At 33.8% G+C, this 26841-nt stretch overlaps 1 protein-coding gene across 1 annotated transcript; it reads left to right on the forward strand.

The window, feature by feature from the left end:
• Positions 1–1534: 1534 nt before the first annotated feature.
• LOC131004300 (uncharacterized) lies at positions 1535–26487 on the forward strand. Its single transcript, XM_057930948.1, has 3 exons — positions 1535–2149; positions 2192–3184; positions 26440–26487. The coding sequence occupies exons 1-3, from the start codon at positions 1535–1537 to the stop codon at positions 26485–26487; spliced, it is 1656 nt and encodes a 551-aa protein (XP_057786931.1).
• Positions 26488–26841: the final 354 nt, after the last annotated feature.

The raw sequence follows: 26841 nt of genomic DNA on the forward strand, positions 1-26841 counted from the left end.
GGTCTGGTTCTAGAGAGAACTACATTATTTGTGAGAACGTGAGAACCATCAAATCTAACTGTTAAAATTAATGCACTCAAAAAAATAAAAATAGAAATTGCTCTTTTCAGAATTCGAACCCAGGATCTGCATTCATCCAACAAGATGATGCATCCACCGTAGATCTTGATGATCGAATGATTGAAAATGGTTTTCCGTTCATATATATATATATATATATATATATATATATATATATATATATGGAAAAGTTCTATTGAGAAAGATAAATATTTAAAGAAGTGAGAAACAATCTCATCCATTAATCATGATCCATCAAACGGTCCGGAATTAAGAATAAATTATGTGTCCAAATTTGATGAACATATTAATAATTATGATGAATATGTCAGTAATTTTTTACGAGTGGACGTATTTGTTGAAAAGATGTATTTGTTTAAAATTTCGCACTCCAAGATTCAATCCCCATACGTTCAATAAAATAATTGTTCTGTTCATAAAAAACTATTGACATGTTCAACATTCCCAACTTTCAGAAAAAAATTAATTTTTCCATAGAACTTAACCCTATATATATATATATATATAGGGAGAGGTTCAAATAAGAACCACTAATAAAATAAGAACAAAGAACCATTTTAAGCCATTCGATCATCAAGATCTACGGTGGATGCATCATCTTAGTGGATGGATGCAGGTGCTGGGTTCGAATCCTGAAGGGAGCAAAAAAATTATTTTTTTCGGATGCATTAAATTTAATAGCGGATGCATTAATTTGTATAACAGATGCAGTAATTTTATTGGTTCTTATGTTCTCACGATAATTGTGGTTCTCACTATAACCGCACCCTATATATACATATATATAGGGTTAGGTTCTAGAGAGAATTGCATTATTTGTGAGAACGTGAGAACCATTAAATCTAATGCATCAATTGTAAAAATTAATGCATTCGCTGTTAAAATGAATGCACTCAAAAAAAAAAAAAAAATTGCTCCCTTCAGGATTCGAACCCAGGATCTGCATTCATCCAACAAGAAGATGCATCCACCGTAGATCTTGATGATCGAATATATATATATATATATATATATATATATATATATATATATATATGAGAGGGTTAGAGTATAAACACTTCTTAACATATAAAATACAAACTAGTTAAAATGTATGAATTTTATGTAGAACACGTATGAATTTGCTGTGTAAATGTATGAATTGCGAAAAATAAATTTTTTGCTACCTATTAGATTCGAACTCGGGACCATGAATTCATTCAACAAGGAGATGAATCAACCATAGATCTTGATGATCTAAGGGTTGAAAATTATTCATATTTTATATTCTAAGATATATTTTTATTTTAGCTCACCCCTATAGGGTGCGGTTATAGTGAGAACCACAATTATCGTGAGAACATAAGAACCAATAAAATTACTGCATCTTGAAGGTTAATTTTGGTGATAGACCCGTGGAGAATGAAGTTTTCTCTCTCGTTTCCTTCGAAACCCTAGTCTTTCTTCCTTTCCAATGACGGAAGCCGTTTACTCTGATCGGAGTGGCTTGCGTCTCCCTCCTGTTTCTGCAAACTTTGATCATCATTCTCCGTTGCGGCCCAAGGTGCCGGCGGAATCACATATTGTTCAAAACCCTAACCCTAGTTCTGGGGCTGTGGCGGCTGCGACTGAACAGGGTCTCCCTGGTGCGCCGGCGGGTTCTTCTGGTGCATCAGCGAAAGCTCTGGTAACGGGGGTGGAGGCGTCTGGGGTTGCTCCAGCAGCCAAAACCTCTTATGCTGCGAAAGTTCAATCGAAAACTTTGAAGAAACCCGATGTTGCTGCTTACGGGCTCCGCATTCTTCATCCCAAGAGAGAGGGAGATATTGTTACTCTATCGGTGCCAAAATCTGAATACCAAAAAAAACTTGATGAGTTTCAGTTCGCTCTGATCGGAAGGCTTATCCAACGTAAAGGCGACAGGCCGCGTGCGTTTTCGGATCTCACCCAAGAGCTTCAGACTATTTGGCAATGCTTTGACTGCCAATTTGTGCCCATGGCTAAGGGCTTCTTTGTCGTCAAATTTCCTACGTTAGAAGAGAAAAAGAAAGTGAAGGCGAATTCCTCTATACAATTGTCGGCTGGTCACGTCCGTTTCCGTGAGTGGACTTGATATTTTGATCCGTATAAGGAAGTGTCGTCTCTAGCCCAAATTTGGGTCCGGGTGTACTATCTTCCTGTTGAATTATGGACTCCGGTGATCATTGCGGGTATTGGTCGTGCACTTGGACATCCATTACGTATTGATAATGCTTCGGCTATTGGCCATGTTGGGCACTTTGCGAGGATCCTGGTTGAGATTGACATGGCTTTACCTATTCTTAATTCTATGTACGTCGATGACGGTGATAATTCGTTCTATATTGAGTTTAGCTTTGAATCTATGCCTCTGTTTTGTTCGCGATGTAAACTTACAGGCCACTCAACGGACAAATGCCGGAAACTCGTGAAAGATAAGGATAAGCAGAAGATCGTGGAGGGTTCTAAAGAGCAGGACATGCAAAATGCTGTGACTACCGTTACTAAGGGGGATTTTTTGAAGCCTGCTTGGCAGCCTAAAGATTATTCTCATGAAACCATTTTGGAGAAAACGTCTGGGCCTATCACGGTGCCGGTGAAAGAGAGTGATCTGCCTCTCATTGGTAATCATTTTCAGCTACTTGAAAAGGATGAAGAGGTGGACGAAACTATTATTGCGGATTCAGATTTTATCGTTAGGAAAAAGGATGAGGGAGTGGCTAGTGAGGATACCATTATTCAAAACACTTTGTCTTCGGCTTCTAAGAGATGTACAGCCGTGGATGGAGCGACGGCAGGAAGTGATAAGGAGGTTGATAGCAAGTTGAAGCAGAATTCTAAAACTCCTTTTCATGGGGAAGCCTCGGTGGCCATGGTTTCGGACAACAAGGTTTCTTCTATCTCTGCGGAGGGCAGGCAGATTAGGAGCAGCGAAAAGAAGAGCAGTGTTAAGCCTGCCACTTCTTCGGAGGGAAAGAATGCTGCAACCATGCAGCAAGATATCTCTAACAGTACAATGGTGAACCAGGGAGATTCGGAGGATACGGAGTTTGAGGCTGAAGGGCCCTTGAATTTGAAAGCTCGTCTTAGTAGATTAGAGGAGCAGGTCAGTCAGGGGATGCAAATGTTAGTGGATCAAGCACCGGCAAAACGTGGACGGGGTCGTCCACCGAAGGGTATGGAGAAGCCGCGCTGTGATGCCCCGCTCTTTTAAATACATATTAGATTAAATATGTGCATTAGTTATAAAATTCTTTTAATTATTTATTGTGACTATGTTATTCAGATAATATTATTTCAGCAAAAGTCTGTATAAGAGATACAGAGCTGCGATTTAATATTCAATCATGAATCAAACCAATAATTAAATTATTGGTTTAGCTACACGTTTGAGACCTTGCATTATCAGTTGATTGATTTAATCAGTAGTATTAGAAATTTTAGATTTATAACCGATTTCATAAATCGTGTTATTTAAATCAAATTGCTAGAATTATAATTTGAGATCATATGCATAATAATTTTATTATTTCGCGTTATATGTGTTAAGGTATTAAGTCGCGAATTAATTCCGACTTTCACGTATTAAATCTCAAGATTGAGGATTTAATTTATATAAATACGACGAGTATTTATTAAACGAGAATTGGAGAATTATTACAGGAACTAGGAGAAACTAGATCACGGCAAATCAAAATCCTACTACACGTATGTCTTGATTTTTCATCCAACACATCAATTCCTACACTATTCCCTACACTATTCCACCTTCCTCTCAACGCATCATTACTGCAGAAAATTTTCAAAGCTGCAATATCTTCCATGCAATCCAAAAAAAAAAAGCCCCAATTTCAAGAGCAGACGATCACGCCGAGGCAAAGTTTTCAAAGGTGGCAGAAGAAAATCACGCCAATATCCACAATTTTCAAAAGCTGCAGATTTCCATCGTCTGCAATCCAAAATCTTCAAAGATTCTACAGTAATCTTCTCCTACTCCCTTCAAAAAATTTCAACCATCTTAAATTCCGTTGTCTGCGGAAGCTCCTCTATATAAACTCACAATTGTCAGTTCAATACTCATCACTTTCACTCCCGCAAAAGCAATACTCCATTGTATTGAAAACTCTTAATTTCTTCATTGCAAGAGCTCAAGTGAGCTCCCTTCGCCGGGCCGTTTATTCGTCGACCGGCCACTAGGCTCTGAACCGAGAACGTGTACTCGTTCCTCCATCTTCAGGCTACCAAATCCAACAATCGAAAGGCCGAAGCCTTCTCTGTTTTTCCCTGATCAAAGACCGCAATATCCTTCGGCGGCCAACGTCGAATTCCCGACTTAGCCACCGGCCAACTTACGGCTTTCGTTTCTCACTATCCTTACGACGAAAAAGGATCGAGAAACCACCGTTGTGTAGCCTGATCTACCTCGCACGAGGAAGACTAAGTCGTAGACCTTCGCGGCTAAACACCATAGCGGAACGACGACCAGAAAACCCCCGACGAACAACTTCCATTAGTGCTCACTTGGACAAGGGTAAGTTGACGCCCTTATTTCGATGCATTCCCGTTTCTATTATATTATGGGAAATTTCTGGGGTATAGATGGGAGTGTGGTGAATATTTGTACAATGTTTCATGTTATTTGAACTTCGTTTACTACCCTTTTAAAATTTGAGAAGTCTACTGCCAGTATGTGCTGAAACTGTCGTGAGGCAGATGATTAGGTTAATTATTTCAGTAACCATATGTTGATATTTAGCTCTCAAAGTTTTATTGTATGAATATATATGTGTTAGCTATCTGCATATAAAATTTGAGGTTATTCCGGTAACGTTTGCTATTTTTTCAAAAATCTGGACTTTCAGTTGGCAGAAACTGCCGAATCTGGTAGGCGATGGGAAAATCGCTATATCTCTTAAACTACTTGGATTTTTTCAACCTACTTTTTTTTCAATTAAACTAGACTCAAAGAGGTTTCTATTGATATAAAATTCGACTCCATACGAGTTCGGAGTAAAAGCAGTTTATTAGTTGAAGTTGAATCTATACAGTTTTGTTGAGATGGAAATGATTCAAAATAATTCCTATTAAGGATTTTAAAGTTTTATTGTTGATAAAATATCACTTTTAGATTATAAATGAGCTATTGATGTGTATATATATATATTGGTGATTGGCATTATTAAATGGGGAAAAGGAAAACGTTTTATGTTTATAGAATTATTCTTTATTTATAATAGATAAATAAATGAATAATATAAAATGGAATTTCCTACATCCTCAAAGGTACATGAAATATTTTGATAAAGGAAGAACGATTGTATATGAGTTAGATATAGTCGTTTAAGGAAATATGGGTAGTTAGAGAAATGAGTGAATAGTGAATCACTGCATTTGTTGTTATCTTTTCTATTATTCACTCGAACACATGTTTTCGTGTTATCAAAGGTTCAAATAAACAAAAGCGTCTGAGTAACCTATCGCGCTAAGGAAAGAGAATCATTGTCTTAAGTAGCAAAACACTGCAATCAGGTGGGCATTACTTTTACTATACGTATATAGAGATCCCCTGCGTGTCGTAGGCCTCTTATACGAATGAATGCATGAGATGATCTAACTGTTAATTTCAGTTTCATATATATATCAAATGAGTTTAAATGTTACGTTCAAGCAAGTTATTTCATGACAAAATCTTTGAGTTAAAGTTATTTCAAGTATTGTCTTGCCATAAAATGTTTAAATTTTAGTATGATATCTATCTGCTTTGGCTTTACCAATGATGCAATCGAATTCGGGTCCTGAGCAGTTGATAGCTATCCTGCCAGGGCTAGTGTACACCAGTGACCGTGAGTCATCTAGCGGGTTGGCCGGTCAAGTGACCGTGAGAGGTGGCCACCTCTCCGGCACACAGTTCCAGATATGATAGATTACAAGAGAACTTAGACTGCAGTCGAACTTTAAGAATCACAACTGAATTTAGTAAGCTTGGGCCTTTTTAGCGAAAAACCCCTTGCTGTACTGCTTATGATGGCATGACAATTTAAATCTTTACGAAGCATGTTATATTTCATAGTAGGCATATGTGCCCACTGAGTATTTTTATACTCAGCCCTGCATGTATTTCTAAATGTGCAGGTTGAGCAGCTGATGGAATGGAATGATGTTGAGCGGGTGTTCCTTTGACATTTCAAGAAATGTAACCTTGAGTATACATCTTCATATGTATATCTCACACGTTTTCCGCTGCAAAACACTTTAATTAGAATAACTCTATGTTATGAAGTTGTGACACGTGTTATTGGGTAACCCACCTTAATCAGTTCTCCTTTATGTGTATGTTTTATAAGTATCCAAATGATCATATATGATCCTAGCATTTTATCTATGAGTGACATTTCCATATACTTTAATGTTAAGTAATTGTCCATATCCGTTCCTACTCATTAATTCTCATCCCAAGTCATAATCCCGGCTAAATTTGTCATTAAGGGTTGCGGGCTGTGACAGAATGGTATCAGAGCGGTTCGTTCGCTCTGGCCCTAGAAACCTTATTCTAAAAGAGTCGAGTCTAGTTTGATTCTTTAGACTTACATGGGTTTATATGGCACCGCTCAACACTCCATTGCATCGTGCTCAATCAAGGAAAGAAGGTAACTGTAGTTCAACGTGTTAAAGATGTTATTGTTCTAAGATGTTTTATGAATATGTTTATGTAAAGAGCATGCTATGATGAAATGTTGAATGTTTTGTCTTTCATGGCATATTTTCGCAATCTATGATGTTATGATCAGACGAATAATAGAAAAATTTACATATGTTTTCCCAGAGAACATAGATTGCTATAAGTTGCATGATCACAATTTCAAAAAAAGAACATAGACTACTAGGTTAGTAGGATATCTCTACAATCTAGATTCTTAAGGTGATGATGTAGAAGAATGAAAGAGAACTTAGAGCATTTCAGCTCCCTCAAGAAAACAATGATTCTTTTGAACTACAAAGAGGAATGAAAAGATATGTACGAGGTAAAGGAAAAGCATAGAATGACGATACGCGACGAATTCAAGGTAAACGTTGCATCAAAGGTTGAACCATAGTCTCTATGTTCGAATGTTCAAGTGCGACGGAACATCGAATCGACTTTTGCTACACGATAGATTTTAAGAATAGTGTGTTTTGCCTGTGTACGTATGTCTGTGTGTATATGTCTTAAGAAAGGTTTGGGGTCAATAGGATAGGGAACCTTAAGATAAGTTTAGTTGTCATGATGAGCTTATGTTATGTTATGTATAGTATGTTCATGGCTCTCCAAGTTCGGGACGATGTTTCCCGTGTGACTGGGAGGTGATGATGTTGGACCTGGCCAGTCCACATGATCCAAATCTCAGTAGACGTCTTTTGGGTTGAAAATCCATGTGTTTCAACTTTCGGTTGAAAAGCCAGATGGGTTCATACTCGAGGTCATTTTGTTCGACCTAGTAGTTAATCATTTCATACCCTCTGGTCATTCTTTTGATTCTCTTGAACAATTTCTACAACACCTTGCTTTGATGTTGTGTTGAGTTTGAGCCTTGCAACTCGTGAGTTGTCATAATAAGATCCCCTTGATTGATAAGACTAAGAAGTGTTAGTCTACTGACGTAGTATACTACCCAAATTATGGCTTCGTATAATTGTGTCCCATTGTAATTAGTTGAGATTAGTCTTTGTCCTATAAATGATATCGACCACTCATTATGATAGAAATTCAGAGTTCAAGCTAAGATCGTAATATAGTGTTCGAGTACGAGGACTTAAGTTAATTGGTCTACGATAGTTTTAAGTGATTCTTATTTTTATAGATCTAGATTGTATGATGTTATGTGTGAAGTATATGCCTTGAGATGTGAAAGTTCGATGGAGTTTAGTTTACCCAAAATTGGGAACTTTTGAGTCAATGGTTAAGATGATTAATAGATGATGAAGATGAGTCCATGAGATGTATATGATGATGATTGATGGAGTAAATTGAGTATATGATGTCAATTGATGATTTTGATATGAGTTAGTTTAATAAAATTAGGGATATGTGTATCTATGCTCTAATTTGTAAATTGATGGGTTATATGTGAGATTAATTGGCTAAGATTGATAGATCTATGAATGGATTAAGGTATCATGTGTGTTTATTAAATTTCAAAGAGTTTACCTTAATAAAAATCAGGACTTTTTGCCTATGTGTTATTTAAGTGATTTTGGGTTAAGATATATGTATTTGAGCATGATATTAGTGTATAATTATGTTTGAGTAAGTCTTTTGTTGGCTAAGAATTTTTTTTTTTGACTTAGTTTAGTTTGTATGAGTTTTTGAGTTTTCATATTTTGAGAAGTCGATGATTGATAAAATGAGGTCTAATTGCTTTATGACCATTATGTGAAAGTTTGTCATGTTTTATTAAGAGTTTTATGATGATACATGAAGTTTCATTAGAGTTTAGTTTACATGATAAAAAGGAATCTATATGTGTATAATGATTTATATGATAAATGAGATCATGTTTGAGTATTTGAGTAATTTTGAGCACGAAAATGAGAAGAGAATTTTAATGATGCGTTCGTTGAAATGTTTTACTTAAGATTTGAGGTTATGATGTAAGAAGAGAGTCAAGATTGAGTATGATGAGTATTATAATGTGCTTGAATGTTTTCAAGTGCTATATGTGTTTAAAATGAGCTTTGATTGGTTTTCATTGAAGGGATGTTGGGTTGAGCATTTAAGAGTTTGAGATGAGATTTTGGTGAATTTCGTAGGCCTACTGACCTACTGTGATCGATGGTTTTTAGATGTCTAATAGCTTTGAAAATTTTATAGCAAATCCCTACATGAGTCTTAAGCACACCGGTAAAATTTTAAGTCATTTGGACTTCGTTTACTATTTTTTATAAAATACAAAACCTAAACTGCACATTACTACCGAGAATTTCAGAGAACAGGAGAAAGAGTCATTCATTTCAATAGCTTCCTGTGTGATCTAGATTTCAACATTTTTATGGTATTAACCTTATTGTGTTAGCTAGATATCCACCAAAGTTGAGCCCTAGTTTGACAACGTTTACTAATTTTCAAAAATCCAAGTTTTCGATTGCTCAAAATTGCCGAATATGGTAGACTGTAGTAAAACAGTCATATCTCCTACAATACTTGGAGTTTTTGACTCTACTTTTTTTATATGAAACTAGACTCGAAGACCTTTCTTTTGGTATGAGTCTCGAGTCCAGGAGGTGTCGGAGTCAGAACAGGTTAGATTTTGAAGTTGAGTCAGTATAAAAACAGAGCATGTTTTGATAATGTTTGATTGTGTTTTCTTATGGGCCTTAGGTGATTGTGTTGTCTATGTGTTTGAATGAGATTAGACGAGCCTTATATGAGAGACAAATCGAGACTTGGAACCATGATTTTCTTGAAACCTATCCTTGAACTTAAGGATTTGAGATGAGTGGAGAGTTTATATAGAGTTGAGTAAGGAGATAGAATATGAGATAGAGCATAAGTTTCCTTTCATGTCTCTGATAATCATAAGTTTTTGATGTCGAGTCTAGAATAGTATCTCTAGACTTCTAAGAATGTCAGTAACCCTCAGCTCGCCGTCACACTGCCGCAACAAAGGTACGATAATAGTTTCAAAAATATACATATATGTATTTCAGATGTTATGAAAGTTTTTCAAGAAAATGTGCGCCTTATGTTTACGATGCTATGTGAATGCTTTTTGTCGTGTTTGGGACTACCCGAACCCATAACGACTCAATGAATGTATTTCGTGTTTGGGACAACCCGAGCCCTTAACGAATCAATGTATGTATGTATGTATGGTCGAGTTAGATTCCTTGAATCTTTCCGGCATAAGCAAAGTTTTCATGAAAGGGACATTAAATGTCCATATATGTTAAGGTTTCAAAAGAAACAGAAGTATGTATGTATGAATGAATGAGAAAGTTTTATGTTGTCGTTTTAGGCTAGCTGCCTATACGATTAGAATGATGGGTCCTCTTACAAACCGTTTGAGTACCACCCAAGAATGCTTTGAGAATGTTAATCGTGATAGCACCACTTGATCGATTTAAGTAAAGACTGGTAAGATAGAAATGTTTAACATAGAGATGTTACAACATAGAGGCAATGCCTTAAGACTAAGGATTCATTTGAACTATTTCAATAGCGGTGAGATTAAATTTTTTTTTACATAAGAACTTATGTTGCTTGTGATTATGATGTTAGTCGTGATAGCTTGGCTAGAACAACATAGAATGGACTTTCATGGTATCAATAACTTATGATGAAATACTTATTAGTAAGTGCTTTAAGTTAGAAGTTGACTTAGAGCTTTATAAGAGATAAGAAGTTGACAAGATTGGGGGCGAAGCTCCCATTTGACTGAGTGATTCATTGTGCTGGGTCTGGCCAGCCCATATAACTAAGATCTCGGTGATTGTCAATTAGGATTTTGACCTTGAGTAGGGCGTCATTCCAATGTATAGACTCACACTATGTAGTTGTCACAATAAGATCTTATTAAAGCACAGTAATGACTAGAATGACTTGGTTTGCTGTCAGTTCTCGAAGTACTAGAAGGTGATATTCTCACAAATAGAAAGATACACTAAGCATCAACCTATCTTTTGACCGACAGTCGGTAGAAACAAAGCAACTTCTGGAATCCCAAGTGGAGAACCAGGGCAGATAACTAGTATGATAGAGTTTTCAACAAAATGTCAGGACGTGCTCCAAATGTGGTGGACACTTATGAGAAACGCGTGAAGGAGTTCGCAAACGAATGGCGTCATGAGATATTCAATTCCCCTACCAAGCCAAAGAAATATTACGTAGGAGCAACCAACGAGCAAGACTCTCACCATCGAATCACTGCTACCAAGGGAGAATGGGAAGACTCCGACACAATCTGGATATACACCACCTCAAGATGTGGTGAAGGAAAGAAAATGGAATGAAGAAAACAACAGAAAATTCGAGAATAGAAAAAGAACTTTAGAATAAGACTTAAGATCCAACCCAGCCTCAGAGCCAACAACCTCACACTAGAAGGGTGATTGTTTCGGCTAAAGTGTCAAAAGCTCCATCAATAGGAATGTTCAAAGGAAGCAAGTATTTGTTTTAAACTTCAGAGAACTTGAGCACTATGTCTCATTAGCCCCAAAGTTGAATTACTTGACTTATGACTTAGAACTCGTTGTGGTTGTGCACGTGTTGGAAATTTGGAGATACTATCTCTACGGAGTTAAGTGTGAGGTCCTTATAGCTGACAAGAATTTGAAGTGCTTTTTCGAGCAAAGAGATTTCAATGTAAGACAACAGAGACGATTCGAATTAGTGAAGAATTATGATGGTACCATCAATTGGAAATTAAGATAAGATGTTTCACCACTAAATATGAAGTACTGATTGGTGATTGCCTTATTCGGTTTAGTAATTGTTCACCATCCGGAGACAATATCAAGCTGTGTAGTTGCATCAAGAGTTAAGTGTGAATTGCAAGAAAGGATTATGAAAGCACGAAATGAAAATGGATATTGGTGAGAAAATGTGTCTCGCCTCAAGAATAAGAAAAACGAAAGGATTCACGAAAGTCAGGAATAGTGCACTAATGGTTAGTGGAGGATTGTGGATGTATACACTGAATATTACGTCTCGCAGTTAAGAAAAGTATGTGATTAAGAAAGATGAGATAGTCCAATTAAGCTCAAGGCTTAAGTTATGAAGAGAAATCAGTTTAGTGACTAGATTGTAAGGTTCAAGTGTTACGAGGCAATAATATTGTTCTCGTCATGTAGTGGAACCATCACAGGATGGAAAAGGCTACAAAAGAGATGAATGAAACGAATGACTAGTATCACAAGCTAGAATACCAGGTATGCAAATTTCGGGACGAAATTTATTTTAAGGGGGGTAGTATGTGATGCCCCGCTCTTTTAAATACATATTAGATTAAATATGTGCATTAGTTATAAAATTCTTTTAATTATTTATTGTGACTATGTTATTCAGATAATATTATTTCAGCAAAAGTCTGTATAAGAGATACAGAGCTGCGATTTAATATTCAATCATGAATCAAACCAATAATTAAATTATTGGTTTAGCTACACGTTTGAGACCTTGCATTATCAGTTGATTGATTTAATCAGTAGTATTAGAAATTTTAGATTTATAACCGATTTCATAAATCGTGTTATTTAAATCAAATTGCTAGAATTATAATTTGAGATCATATGCATAATAATTTTATTATTTCGCGTTATATGTGTTAAGGTATTAAGTCGCGAATTAATTCCGACTTTCACGTATTAAATCTCAAGATTGAGGATTTAATTTATATAAATACGACGAGTATTTATTAAACGAGAATTGGAGAATTATTACAGGAACTAGGAGAAACTAGATCACGGCAAATCAAAATCCTACTACACGTATGTCTTGATTTTTCATCCAACACATCAATTCCTACACTATTCCCTACACTATTCCACCTTCCTCTCAACGCATCATTACTGCAGAAAATTTTCAAAGCTGCAATATCTTCCATGCAATCCAAAAAAAAAAGCCCCAATTTCAAGAGCAGATGATCACGCCGAGGCAAAGTTTTCAAAGGCCGCAGAAGAAAATCACGCCAATATCCACAATTTTCAAAAGCTGCAGATTTCCATCGTCTGCAATCCAAAATCTTCAAAGATTCTACAGTAATCTTCTCCTACTCCCTTCAAAAAATTTCAACCATCTTAAATTCCGTTGTCTGCGGAAGCTCCTCTATATAAACTCACAATTGTCAGTTCAATACTCATCACTTTCACTCCCGCAAAAGCAATACTCCATTGTATTGAAAACTCTTAATTTCTTCATTGCAAGAGCTCAAGTGAGCTCCCTTCGCCGGGCCGTTTATTCGCCGACCGGCCACTAGGCTCTGAACCGAGAACGTGTACTCGTTCCTCCATCTTCAGGCTACCAAATCCAACAATCGAAAGGCCGAAGCCTTCTCTGTTTTTCCCTGATCAAAGACCGCAATATCCTTCGGCGGCCAACGTCGAATTCCCGACTTAGCCACCGGCCAACTTACGGCTTTCGTTTCTCACTATCCTTACGACGAAAAAGGATCGAGAAACCACCGTTGTGTAGCCTGATCTACCTCGCACGAGGAAGACTAAGTCGTAGACCTTCGCGGCTAAACACCATAGCGGAACGACGACCAGAAAACCCCCGACGAACAACTTCCATTAGTGCTCACTTGGACAAGGGTAAGTTGACGCCCTTATTTCGATGCATTCCCGTTTCTATTATATTATGGGAAATTTCTGGGGTATAGATGGGAGTGTGGTGAATATTTGTACAAAGTTTCATGTTATTTGAACTTCGTTTACTACCCTTTTAAAATTTGAGAAGTCTACTGCCAGTATCTGCTGAAACTGTCGTGAGGCAGATGATTAGGTTAATTATTTCAGTAACCATATGTTGATATTTAGCTCTCAAATTTTTATTGTATGAAGATATATGTGTTAGGTATCTGCATATAAAATTGGAGGTTATTCCGGTAACGTTAGCTATTTGTTCAAAAATCTGGACTTTCAGTTGGCAGAAACTGCCGAATCTGGTAGGCGATGGGAAAATCGCTATATCTCTTAAACTACTTGGAGTTTTTCAACATACTTTTTTTTCAATTAAACTAGACTCAAAGAGGTTTCTATTGATATAAAATTCGACTCCATACGAGTTCGGAGTAAAAGCAGTTTATTAGTTGAAGTTGAATCTATACAGTTTTGTTGAGATGGAAATGATTCAAAATAATTCCTATTAAGGATTTTAAAGTTTTATTGTTGATAAAATATCACTTTTAGATTATAAATGAGCTATTGATGTGTATATATATATATTGGTGATTGGCATTATTAAATGGGGAAAAGGAAAACGTTTTATGTTTATAGAATTATTCTTTATTTATAATAGATAAATAAATGAATAATATAAAATGGAATTTCCTACATCCTCAAAGGTACATGAAATATTTTGATAAAGGAAGAACGATTGTATATGAGTTAGATATAGTCGTTTAAGGAAATATGGGTAGTTAGAGAAATGAGTGAATAGTGAATCACTGCATTTGTTGTTATCTTTTCTATTATTCACTCGAACACATGTTTTCGTGTTATCAAAGGTTCAAATAAACAAAAGCGTCTGAGTAACCTATCGCGCTAAGGAAAGAGAATCATTGTCTTAAGTAGCAAAACACTGCAATCAGGTGGGCATTACTTTTACTATACGTATATAGAGATCCCCTGCGTGTCGTAGGCCTCTTATACGAATGAATGCATGAGATGATCTAACTGTTAATTTCAGTTTCATATATATATCAAATGAGTTTAAATGTTACGTTCAAGCAAGTTATTTCATGACAAAATCTTTGAGTTAAAGTTATTTCAAGTATTGTCTTGCCATAAAATGTTTAAATTTTAGTATGATATCTATCTGCTTTGGCTTTGCCAATGATGCAATCGAATTCGGGTCCTGAGCAGTTGATAGCTATCCTGCCAGGGCTAGTGTACACCAGTGACCGTGAGTCATCTAGCGGGTTGGCCGGTCAAGTGACCGTGAGAGGTGGCCACCTCTCCGGCACACAGTTCCAGATATGATAGATTACAAGAGAACTTAGACTGCAGTCGAACTTTAAGAATCACAACTGAATTTAGTAAGCTTGAGCCTTTTTAGCGAAAAACCCCTTGCTGTACTGCTTATGATGGCATGACAATTTAAATCTTTACGAAGCATGTTATATTTCATAGTAGGCATATGTGCCCACTGAGTATTTTTATACTCAGCCCTGCATGTATTTCTAAATGTGCAGGTTGAGCAGCTGATGGAATGGAATGATGTTGAGCGGGTGTTCCTTTGACATTTCAAGAAATGTAACCTTGAGTATACATCTTCATATGTATATCTCACACGTTTTCCGCTGCAAAACACTTTAATTAGAATAACTCTATGTTATGAAGTTGTGACACGTGTTATTGGGTAACCCACCTTAATCAGTTCTCCTTTATGTGTATGTTTTATAAGTATCCAAATGATCATATATGATCCTAGCATTTTATCTATGAGTGACATTTCCATATACTTTAATGTTAAGTAATTGTCCATATCCGTTCCCACTCATTAATTCTCATCCCAAGTCATAATCCCGGCTAAATTTGTCATTAAGGGTTGCGGGCTGTGACACGCGCGGACCACTGGCTCCGAAAGATAGCATAAAAAGTCGCCTCAGGAATGCGGCGGAAATGGGTTATTCACCGAGGGATTTTGTTATTGATCATAGCAGGACTGCAAGTATGCGAGTTATGGATAACATTGCCAATAAACGTTGGTCAGATGATATGGAGTTGGACGACTTCCACACCAAAATGGACTTTCCTTATGGCTAGTGATTGTGTGTTTGGTGTTTTTCATGGCTTTTTGCTAAGTTTTCTTTTTTATGCTGTTTAACGAGCTCATTTTTGAGCCTCGGAACCCCTAGTCTGCGTTCTTGTGCTTTCAAGGGCTTTTTCTCTTTTTTATTTCTTTTTATAAAACTTCCATTTAATAAAATTACTGCATCTGCTATACAAATTAATGCATCCGCTATTAAATTTAATGCATCCAAAAAAAATAATTTTTTTGCTCCCTTCAGGATTCGAACCCAGCATCTGCATCCATCCACCAAGATGATGCATCCACCGTAGATCTTGATGATCGAATGACTTAAAATGATTCTCTGTTCTTATTTTATTAGTGGTTCTTATTTGAACCTCTCCCCACCCCTATATATATATATATATATATATATATATATATATATATATATATATATATATATATCAATGGATAATGATATATATTGAAAGAATGAATAATGAAGAATAAATTAATAAATTATACGAATAAGTTAACTAATATAACTCATGAACAGACGTATCTATTTAATATAGTGAAAATTTCATCCGGCTTCAAAATTCGAACCCATATAAAAATACTTGTTCATATAGAACGTTGATTTATTTGCATGCATTCTCCATTCTAGATATATAGGCAGTACTCCATGAAACTTTTCTCTCTCTGTATATATATCATATCTCAATTAATGTAAAGTGATACTAATCTTTCTAAAAAAGATCACGAGTGAAAAGGAAATGTTTTGGTTCTTCAAGATACTTCAATTCTCATGTTAATCGAAAATCAGCTTGAATGTGGTTAGAAATTCAAAAAATAATGGTATTAACGTAGAAGGCCAAATATAAAATCAGATAAAAATGCAATGGAGGTAAAAAATTAAAAAAATCGCATCACAATCGATTTTGTTAAGATATTATACTATGGACGTATGGATTCATTAAACAGCATTTTAAAATGGAAAAAATAAATAAATAGCAAATGGTACGTGATGATAATTAAAGTGTTTTGATATGGTGGTTGAGTTAGTTTTGATTTGCTGAATTGTCAGCTGTATATATACGTACTTTCAGAGTGAAGATCAATTCAGCAAATATATATGTATAATAACCGTTCACAGATTTCAATAATTCATGCCTTCTTCGTTCAGACTACTTTTCGATGTTAAATGATTATTTTTATTTTATTTCGTTTTTTGAACAAAAAGTGTTTCTGCAAATTTAATGCATGCTAATAATATAAGTTGTCTAATTTATCAATATTCATAATTGGTGATCACACGTATATTCATAACTGATGATCACCCCATTGGAGATGCTCTTATGCTCTTGCTAGCTCCACACCAGATGATGCTTATAAGTAAAGTTATGATCTTACGAGTTTTAGATGAGATGTTGCTCATAAGTCGATTCTTATCTTTGAAGCTGTAGATGAGATGATGTCCAAAAATTAGTTGTATTCTTTCAAGCTCTAGATGATGATACTCATAAGTCAAATGTTATATTTCGAGCTACAGGCAAGATGATGCTCAAAAGTCTTGTAAGATTCGGATGAGATGATGTTCACATATAAGATGTGGTCTTAAATTAATTCTTATACAACTAACAAGAAATACGATGTATCAATCCTCCAGTATATCCTATGTCAAATGTACATATATATTTTTTTTTTCTTGTTTTCTAAAATCATCAATTTCACATCAACTTTCTATGAAATTTCATCAAATAAAAACTTATATAAAAAGATAATTTATTCAAGCTCTCAACAAAATATTAACATTAAACTGACGAAAATTGTTGAGATTATTATAGTTTGAACTGTACCACCAATTTAATTTTGATCAAATAAAATTAATTAAAAATTAATTTATATAAAGACCATTTTATATGCTATGACTATAAACAATGTACAATGATAATTACAATATAAAATGATTCCGTGTCAAATTTCGACCGGTTACATGCAAGTTATTATAATATAGGGTTAATTATAAGGAAACCTTAATTATCATAAAAAAAAGTACTTTTGTGTACATATAAAAAAACATATAGTAACCTGCATCGTGGCCACCGCTAATATAACAATCCCGTAAATAAGAGAGTCAATTAAATTTAACTCTAATTAAAATAACCCTTCATTTCACAGAAATTATTTTCATTATCATATATAAGCAAAAATAAGAATTAATACAGTCCTTCATTCTGCAAAAAAGAAGACGTCATTCCAATTCTCAAAACGCAAAAATGTCTTAAGTGATTCCTGCTCGTCCGCATCCCCATTCAAATCGCCTCTCTGGCTGTGTTGTGAAAGAACTCCACAGTCTCCGACAGTTCGATACTCTTATGTCAAATATTTTCCGCTCTTTTTCTATTTTTTGGGGAGATTATCGAAACTATCAAAACAGAGCAATATACAAATACAAAAGAATGAAGATTATTCTTTCCCATGTTTTTTTGTAGCAATTTAACCCTTATCATAAACACCCCTATAACGTTTGGTGCCTTATACTAACGATTCGATCTATTAGATCCCCATGTTCTAATTTGGGTGTAATTAAACCCCTCCATCTAACGGCGACTTGATGCCTTAGACGGATGGGCTTAATTGCACCCAAATTGGAACCGGGGGGGGGGGGGGGGGGGGGTTTAGGAGATGTCGTTTGTATATTTTTTTTATTGCATTGCACCTCCACTCTCTTTGCGTCGCCGAAATTTAAGAGGAGAGAGAGGAGATCGGTGGCGACGACAGACACATGCGCGACTTTAGGCATCATCAAGCCTACTTCTGATTGACTGGGAATGACTATCAACTCGAAAGGTGTGGCGAAGTTGGTGGTCTCCGACGAGGTGCATCGCAAGTTCGCCACCCTTCGCCGCACCTTCGACAAGGTTGTTACTCATAAAAACTCATTTATAGAAAAAACCTTTCATTTCACTTTCTCAAATCAAACAACCCTTCAGTGGTTGAAATTGTTAAGTAAAAAACTAGGGTTATTAGCCTGTAAATACACGAATTTTTTATATTTTCTGAAATTTAACATAACTTTTATTTTTAGCCCACAAATACACGAACTTAGCATTTTTTCTAATTTTTGACATCGACATGAAAAAACTCTATTTATTGTTGAGGTGGAGGCTGGAATACATGACGTGGACTACGAAATATGCACTTGAATAGAGTAATTTGATTCATTATTTTGATTAGAGAGTGAATGACATGGTATACCGACCTTCACGTTAATAGTAAATTAGAATTTTTTCTTGTCGATGTCAAAAATCAGAAAAAATGCTAAGTTCGTGTATTTGTGGGCTATAAATAAAAGTCATGTTAAATTTAAGAAAATATAAAAAGTTCGTGTATTTACAGACTAATAACCCAAAAAACTATTATAATTAGTGGAAATTTTGGTCTAATTTATTTACTCGAAATTCAAAACTCCGCTAATTAATGCTAGAAATCTCATCAAACATTAACTCAGATTAATTGAACTCATTATTATACTAGCTCTATCGCAATTCTCTCTTTTTCTTCAATGCGCCGGGTCGTCATTGTCGTAGTTTCTTAAGCAGAAATCACGCACAACTCCAGACCAAATTCAACCAAGTTGAATATCTTCCGCCACTTTTGTTTGTATCTCTATGTTGATAAGTTTCCAGATCTATTGATTTTGCTTGTGTGCGTGTGTGAATGGTTTGTCTTATGTTTGGTGATATCTCGATGATTCCAAATTATATTTTGTTTGTCTTATGTTTGCTTGTGCGCGCCACCGATCTCCTTCTTCTCCTCTTAAATTTTGGCGACACAAAGAGAATGGAGGTGAAGTGCAATAATAATAATAATAATAATAATAATAAATTACAAACGGCATCAAGTTCCAATTTGGGTGCAATTAAGCCCCTCCGTATAACGGCGTTAGGTCGCCGAGTGGATTAATTGCACCCAAATTAGAACATGGGAGGTCTAATTGATCAAATATTGAGTATGGGGAGCCAGACGCTATATGGGAGTCTATGATAGGGGCCACCTTTTCCCTTTTATTATTATTATTATTATTATTATTATTATTATTATTATTATTATTATTATTATTATTATTATTATTATTATTATTATTATTATTATTATTATTATTATTATTATTTATTATTATTTGCAGAATGCTTTAACGTGAATTAATTCTTGTTTTTATATTACAGATTTGTATGTGAATTTTAGAATATATTTTGTTAGGATGATAGATATTCTAATTGTTAAGATTTTATTATTATTATTATTATTATGGTAATGACATTCACAAATTCTTCTGTACATCCGGAAATATATAGTGCGGCCGATCTGGTTTGGACCGGTTCAATCTGATACGGTTCGATTTCGATATTTTTTTTAACTGCCCTTCTTAGGCCATCTGAAAAGTATCATTTAAATGTCATTTGTAATTTATCATTTATTTTTTATATAAATTATCATTTACTTTTATAAAAAAAATATTATTTTCATATATGTAAGTATCATTTTCTGTTATTAGAGGTGTCATTTGTAATGTACTCTATCATTTATTTTTATACAAAATATTATTTACTTTTTATAAAAAATATCATTTGTTAAGTATCGTTTGTATTTAATAAAAGTGTCATTTATTGTTAGTTAAATAACTTAATTGACATCAATCGAATATTTAAAAAAATAGGTGTGAATCAGATTAGGTTGAACTGATTTAGACAGGGTCCAAATGCGAACGGATGTACATGAGACTGGCTCAATGACATTAGTCTTTAAACATGGGGAGTTTTGTGTATCTAAGAAGATAACTTCCATAATTAAAATTCATGAATTCCTTAATTATATGATTCTATGGGTTACAAATATTTTAAAATACTTAATTACTCTTTTGTTTTTTGTATAATAAATTTGCAACAATTAAAACCCTAAATTTTCCTAAATCTAGATTGTGGGTTTTGAAAAATTAAACCGTCACAATGAGTTTTTAGTTCTGTTACTTATAATTCGATCTAAAAAATCTATATATATTCTTCAGACGTAAAAATTTAATTAAATTTGACTTTTATTCTACAGAAATAGATCTTATACAAGAACATCAGAAACATCGAACATGCATTGAATATGGCAGTAAATGTTGTTGAACGTACAAATAATTTGTTGAACTTTTGGGGGATGAGGGATTCGAACCTTGTTCATGTTCAACACAATTCCATGTTGAACGTTGAATGAACGAACGCTGACCGTTAGATTAGATAAGATCAACGGCTGAGATTAAGACTCTATACTCTGCCTATATTTGTGTTTCTATTGAACTCTCCCCTATATATATATAATACTAGTATGTGCCCGCTCGTGCGATGCACGACCATCATCGAAATTGAACGATAATTTAAATAAATAAATAAAAATGTTAAACATAATATATATATATATATATATATAAGTAAATATAAACATAAATGATCTCAAAAAAATAAATTATTCACAATATAATCTCAATAAAAATATCAATCTGAAAACATTCAAATTTTCAATTATTGAAATAGCAATTAATTGATTTAATTGATAATGTGTATAAATTTATAAATAAATAAATTATGAAATATCAAAAGCAAGTATAGATGATAATGAGTATCATTATGGATCATATAATATTCTAAGATGTACAAAACTATTTATTTACATATAGTATAACTGTAGTTTAATATAGTTTTCGAATGCATATTTATGAGGTCATTTTGTTTATGCTCAAATTTTAAAATAAAGTTACAATGTATACATTTTTTTTTTCAATTGGAAAGTGAAAAAATAAAGGGTTTAACATGAGATATGTGTCGTTCATTTTCCAAAATAAAATGTATACAATTTCAGTAAATTTAAATAAATGTGCTACTAAAAAATTAAACTCTTCAATTTACTTTTATTTTTTATTTTTAAAGAAAATCGATAATGGTTCTCTAATTACTGATTTTCCAATGAGTAATTTTGAAGCTTAAAAATTCAATTTTTAAGATATACTATATATTAGTTATTTATCTACAAATTTATATTAATATAAAGTTGACCTTTAAAAAAATATTTTTAAGCTAAAGATTTCTAAAATGAACAAATATAAGTTTCATCATTGTAATTGCATTAAACTGATATAATAAAAATATAAATAGTAAAATATAAAAAATACTGATCTATAGTAAAAACATAAAAAATAAAATAAAAAAAATATGGAAAAAGGAATGAAAGAACCGTGAATTTTAAAAAATGAGAAATGCGAGAGGAGATGATAGAGGAGAAGAGAGAGGAGAGAGAAAAAAATAATTTGGTGACTTTAAACTATAATAACTTATTGGTTTTAAATTTATTTTTTATAATTTTTACATCAAATTAAAGATATCGTCATTATCTTTAATTTAACATCCATATTGAATATTTTTTTATAAATTAAAGTTGATGAATTTAAAAGAAAATCAAATTGAATAAATATATTTGAATAGTGTTTTCTAAGTAATTAATATATTTTGTTGAATTAGTGTGAAATAAATTAGTAATGCATTGCACGTAAAAAAATGCAGTTTTTAGTGCATGCTCCATTTTTTTAGACGTGGGATTTGTAAGTTGTAATTTAATTTAAGTTAGTTTAATCCATTTTTTGTGTATATATAATATGACATTATTTTTTGAAGGAATCACAAAATCGCCATTCAAATCAATTTCAAATTGATTTGAAATCAATTTCAAATTGAAAACTGCTCTTTTAATATAGTATAGATATATGTGTATATATGATCACAAATATATGTCCAAGTGGCATGGTGCGCTTGGGAATTTCCACATAGAAGGTCGAGATGTGTGGTCGTGGTCTAAAAATGTGGGCAAAAGATGTCCAATCATTTTTGAGAAGTATCTTTATTTCAAACAAAAATTGAACATTTGAGAAAAGTTAAATATGAGACAATCTCAACATCCACTTTAACACCTTTTCCCAAATTGGCCAATGTATATTCGACACCTCCCTATGCTTTTGGTAATCTTTAGAATCTGGATCTGTCAAAAAATGCGTTCAAATGGGCACGAGGTAATGTTAATCTTCATAGGCAATCAATGACATGCTGCACTGCATACAGTATTTTTTTTATAAGTAGTAGTATTACTTAATTAAAATAAAAATATATTATAACATTTTGTTTTTTATCCTTTATTGTAAGATTGAATTTTGATTTAAGATTTATTGGGGATTTATAATGGTTATATAAATTAAGATCCAACTTTTTTTTATTCTTAAATTAAAAGTTATAGTTTACTTTTTAGGTTGAATTGTTTTAATTTTGTAGTTATTATTGATTGATTGTTTAAGCGCATTTAATTAAATAAAATATGAATACATAGACATATAAGGGAAATGACTTTAACTAGTTAGGGTGGTTCCAACAATTGACCTATAAAAACAAATTCAACACTACCACAACAACGCCATGTCAAAAGTTTGCGGATGAAATAGTATTACGATTTATAGTAAATTTCAATTTTGCAAAAAATAAAATTTTAAGAAATATATAACATAACTTTGTATTTATTAAAACCCTAATACTGGATTGAACTAATAAGCGTGAAAATAAATGATAAAAACTAATTATTTATCGTAGTTGGATGGAATAAACCCCAGTAACAAAATTAGACTATACAAAATTAAAATTAAAGAAAGGAATATGAAAAAAATAGAAAACATCGAAAGTGTGGCATATATTGGATGTCAAGTGAAAATTTGAACCCATCAACTTTTATAAACCTATATTTGCAACAATAAACCTTTAAAAGCCACTTTACAGTACACAAACCATGTAATATATACAACATTCTACATCTTTTTTATTAAAATCTTTCATAATAAATACATAGTAAAAAAAAAAAAAATACTCCATCCATCCCACTTCAAATGACCCAAAAAAATTGGACACGAAGATCAAGAAATGTGTGATAAAGATGTAAAGTGGTGGTGAGAACTTTCAAAAAGTAGTGTTATGCCCAATTTAATTTCTAAATTTGGGTTGGGTCATTTGGAGTGGAACAATCCAAAATAGAAATTGGGTCATTTGAAGTGAGACGGATGAAGTATTAATTATTAGAATAAAAATTAATAATTAATTACTCCCTCCGTCCCCCCAAACATCTGTTTAAGAGATGATGACACGAGTTTTAATAAAATTTAGTTGTATATTTGATGAGTGGGGATTGAGTCCCACAAAAAGTAAAGATTGCAAGAATAATAGTGAGTGCAATTATTTCCAAAAGTAGGTTAGGAAGATGTTTTGGGGACGAACCAAAATAGAAAGAGAGGCGGATGTATGAGGGACAAAGGGTGTATTAAAATAAAAAATAAACAAAAAAGACATAAACAAAATGAAAATAAAAGATGAAAAACCAACAAAACAACTTTTTTATAAGGAAAAACTGAATAAAAAGTAAAAGAAAAACCAAATGTTACTAAAATATATAGAAATAACCAAAATTAGAAAGAAAGAGAAAATGAAAATAAAAAAATAGATATATATATATAAAAATAGTTTATTAAAAAAAGAGGAGAGATGAGATTTTTTTAAAAAAAATTCAACTTTAAATGCTTATTACTTTTATATTTTATATATGTTTTTTACATGGCATATATCACATTAAAGATGTTATCATAATCTTGAATTTGATATACATTATAAACATTTTTTTTTTTAAATTAATTACATCCAAAAAAAGAAAAATACACTCACGCTCTAACTCTCTAGGTGACTCGAACCCTCGATCTATTGATTAGAGGAGAAGCGTCTTACCAAGAGACTGCGCTTCATCGTCAAAGTTTATAAATTTAATTAGCCAAAGTTTATAAATTTAATTCGATGGTTGGTTATCATGTTGCGGCAAGATTTTATCAGAAGAGAGAAAAAGAAAAAGAGAAAAAGAGAATGATAAGGGAATAATGATTATCTGTTTTTTTGTAAAATAGAATCAAGAAAGAAAGCAGTAAGAGAGATGCTCAAGTGAATCTGGCCACTAAATGGGGCGGTTGTGGGCCGAAAATATATTTGATTCCTTCCACTCAGCCCATACATTGTTTCAAGGCCCACACCTTCCCTTTCCAGATACAAAAACAAAAATCAAAAGAGAGAAAAATACTCGATTTAGATATCAGTTTGGATAATGAGCTTGTCACGTGTGAAAGAAATGAGCGAACAAACGAATACCAGCCCCAAGAATCTTTTGGATCAGTGTAGACATTAAATACAAGTGTAAATATAAATTTATGTATTTGATAAATATAAATTTATGTATAATTTCAATATTTGTAGATTAAATGCATTTGTGTGTGTTGCTAATCTTTATTCGATCATTCGATTTTTCTCTATACGTTGATCATTAGATGATCTTTAAGTAGTCCTTCAAATTTATTGGAGAAATATGTCTCTGATCTTCTTTAACTTGATATTTGAGCTTTATGACGTTGATGGAGAGGGTATTCGCATTGTTTTCAGATTTAACATTGGGTCTGGCCTTTATAACATTTGTGGAGGGTGTTCGCGTTGTTTCTGGGTCACACGTTGGACATAATTTGAGCTTTGGGTTTGAATTGAGCTACCTTTAGGCTTTATATCATTGTTGTAGAGGGCCTTTGCCTTGTTTATAGGTCAAATGTTGGACTTGATTTGAACTTTGAGTTTGACTTGAGCTAGCTTCGGGGCTTATAACATTGATGCAAATGGCTTTCAGCTTTGTTTTTGGATCCAACGTTGGGCTTAATTTGAACTTTGAGTTTGATTTGGCTTTGGGTTGCTTCCATAAAGAACACCTTGAAGCTCGATGAGATACCTTTAATATTGGACAGAATTTTATTATAGAGAAATTCTCCTCGAGTTTTTCAATTATGATTTAATGTATTTAAAACTGATATATAGACCCTTATTTGTAGTTGTAGGGAGAGACGAGCTTCGGGCCTGAGCTTGCATGATTACGGGCTAGAGTTACCGTAACACGATTTCATTGACTTTTGAAGATTGTTATACTCCCTTCGTCCCATTACAAATGTCCCATCACTTTTGGGCACGAAGATTAAGAAATGTGTAATTAGTAGATAAAGTGAATTGATAGAAATTATTTAAATATTAGGTATAGAGAGAATATGTTGCCAAAAAAAACGAATGAAACATTTGTAATGGGACATCTCATTATGGAAAGTGAAACATTTGTAATGGGATGGATGGAGTATATCAATATCAAAATTTGACTTGCTGCAAAGAAACTGATTTATATCTTTGTGATATGATTGTATCTTTATTAATAACATATTTTATTTATTATTGGGTTAATGAGATTCTGAAATTGCAAAGATATAAAATTAATAAAAACCTTCTTTTTTTTGATAAATTTATGTGCCTACAAATGCCCCATCGAAACTTATTTATGAATGAGTTGTTGTGAAAGTGAACGAGATTCAAAAAATTTGAATTTATTAAATAATTTATACTCATATCAAGGAATTCTTGGAGGTTTCCTTCCTGGTCTCCGGAGTTGTGGCCGTAAAGTGAGAGCTTCCTCCAGTTGATAGCATTATCGCCGAATTCCTGACCTTAGGTTTCCTGTTTGGTGATAAAGCAGAGGATCTCTGAGCCGCCGGAATCCTGACCACCGGATTCCTGACCTTTGGTGGTTGTATTCGTCAGATCTGGGCTCCGATCTACTTTCTCCAAACCCTTTGGCCTTGGTCTTTGAGCTGCCAGGAGTGTGTCGCCACCGTGGGAAAAATCTGAGCCACCTGTGTCCCAAGGACACCTTTTTCCCACTCCTCATCTCTTTGTTCTTCATTCTTTAAGTTTTTTTTTTCTTTTCTCTTTTATTTGCTTCTTTTTCTCGTGTTGCAGGTACATGTTAAGGAAGAAGAAGACGAATCAAGCTCGAAGGATCTGTAGTGCTTGAGCACTTGTGAAGTAGGTTGGACGGTTCGGGAACCAAGTGGTGAACCCCCGGCTAGGCGAAGATACCCAACAAATCATTATGAGCTTAATTTTTGATTTTCTCCTTCAGTTTTCGATTTTCCCCTTAATTCTTGATTTTCTTCCTTGTCAGGGAGAAGAGAGAATCACGAAACATACCTATCTGCCACCATTATCCCACAAAGAGTCGCCACTTCGCGCGCGTCCACAACACCCACCGAGACTAAAGTAAACAGACGACAACATATGAGAGATTACCAATAGGGGTGATCGGAGGACAGAGTTGGAAGAGACAACAAGAGGAGATGAAATATTACATGAAAGAAAGAA

Source organism: Salvia miltiorrhiza, unplaced genomic scaffold, assembly GCF_028751815.1.
Source record: "Salvia miltiorrhiza cultivar Shanhuang (shh) unplaced genomic scaffold, IMPLAD_Smil_shh original_scaffold_371, whole genome shotgun sequence".
Taxonomy (NCBI): Eukaryota; Viridiplantae; Streptophyta; class Magnoliopsida; order Lamiales; family Lamiaceae; genus Salvia; species Salvia miltiorrhiza.

Excerpts from the sequence above, each read along its gene's own strand:
- LOC131004300 (XM_057930948.1), top strand. The coding sequence starts at position 1,535 with ATGACGGAAGCCGTTTACTCTGATCGGAGTGGCTTGCGTCTCCCTCCT. Across the intron at positions 2,150-2,191 it reads TACAATTGTCGGCTGGTCAC|GAAGTGTCGTCTCTAGCCCA; the intron begins GTCCGTTTCCGT and ends GATCCGTATAAG. Across the intron at positions 3,185-26,439 it reads TTAGTAGATTAGAGGAGCAG|GTACATGTTAAGGAAGAAGA; the intron begins GTCAGTCAGGGG and ends CTCGTGTTGCAG.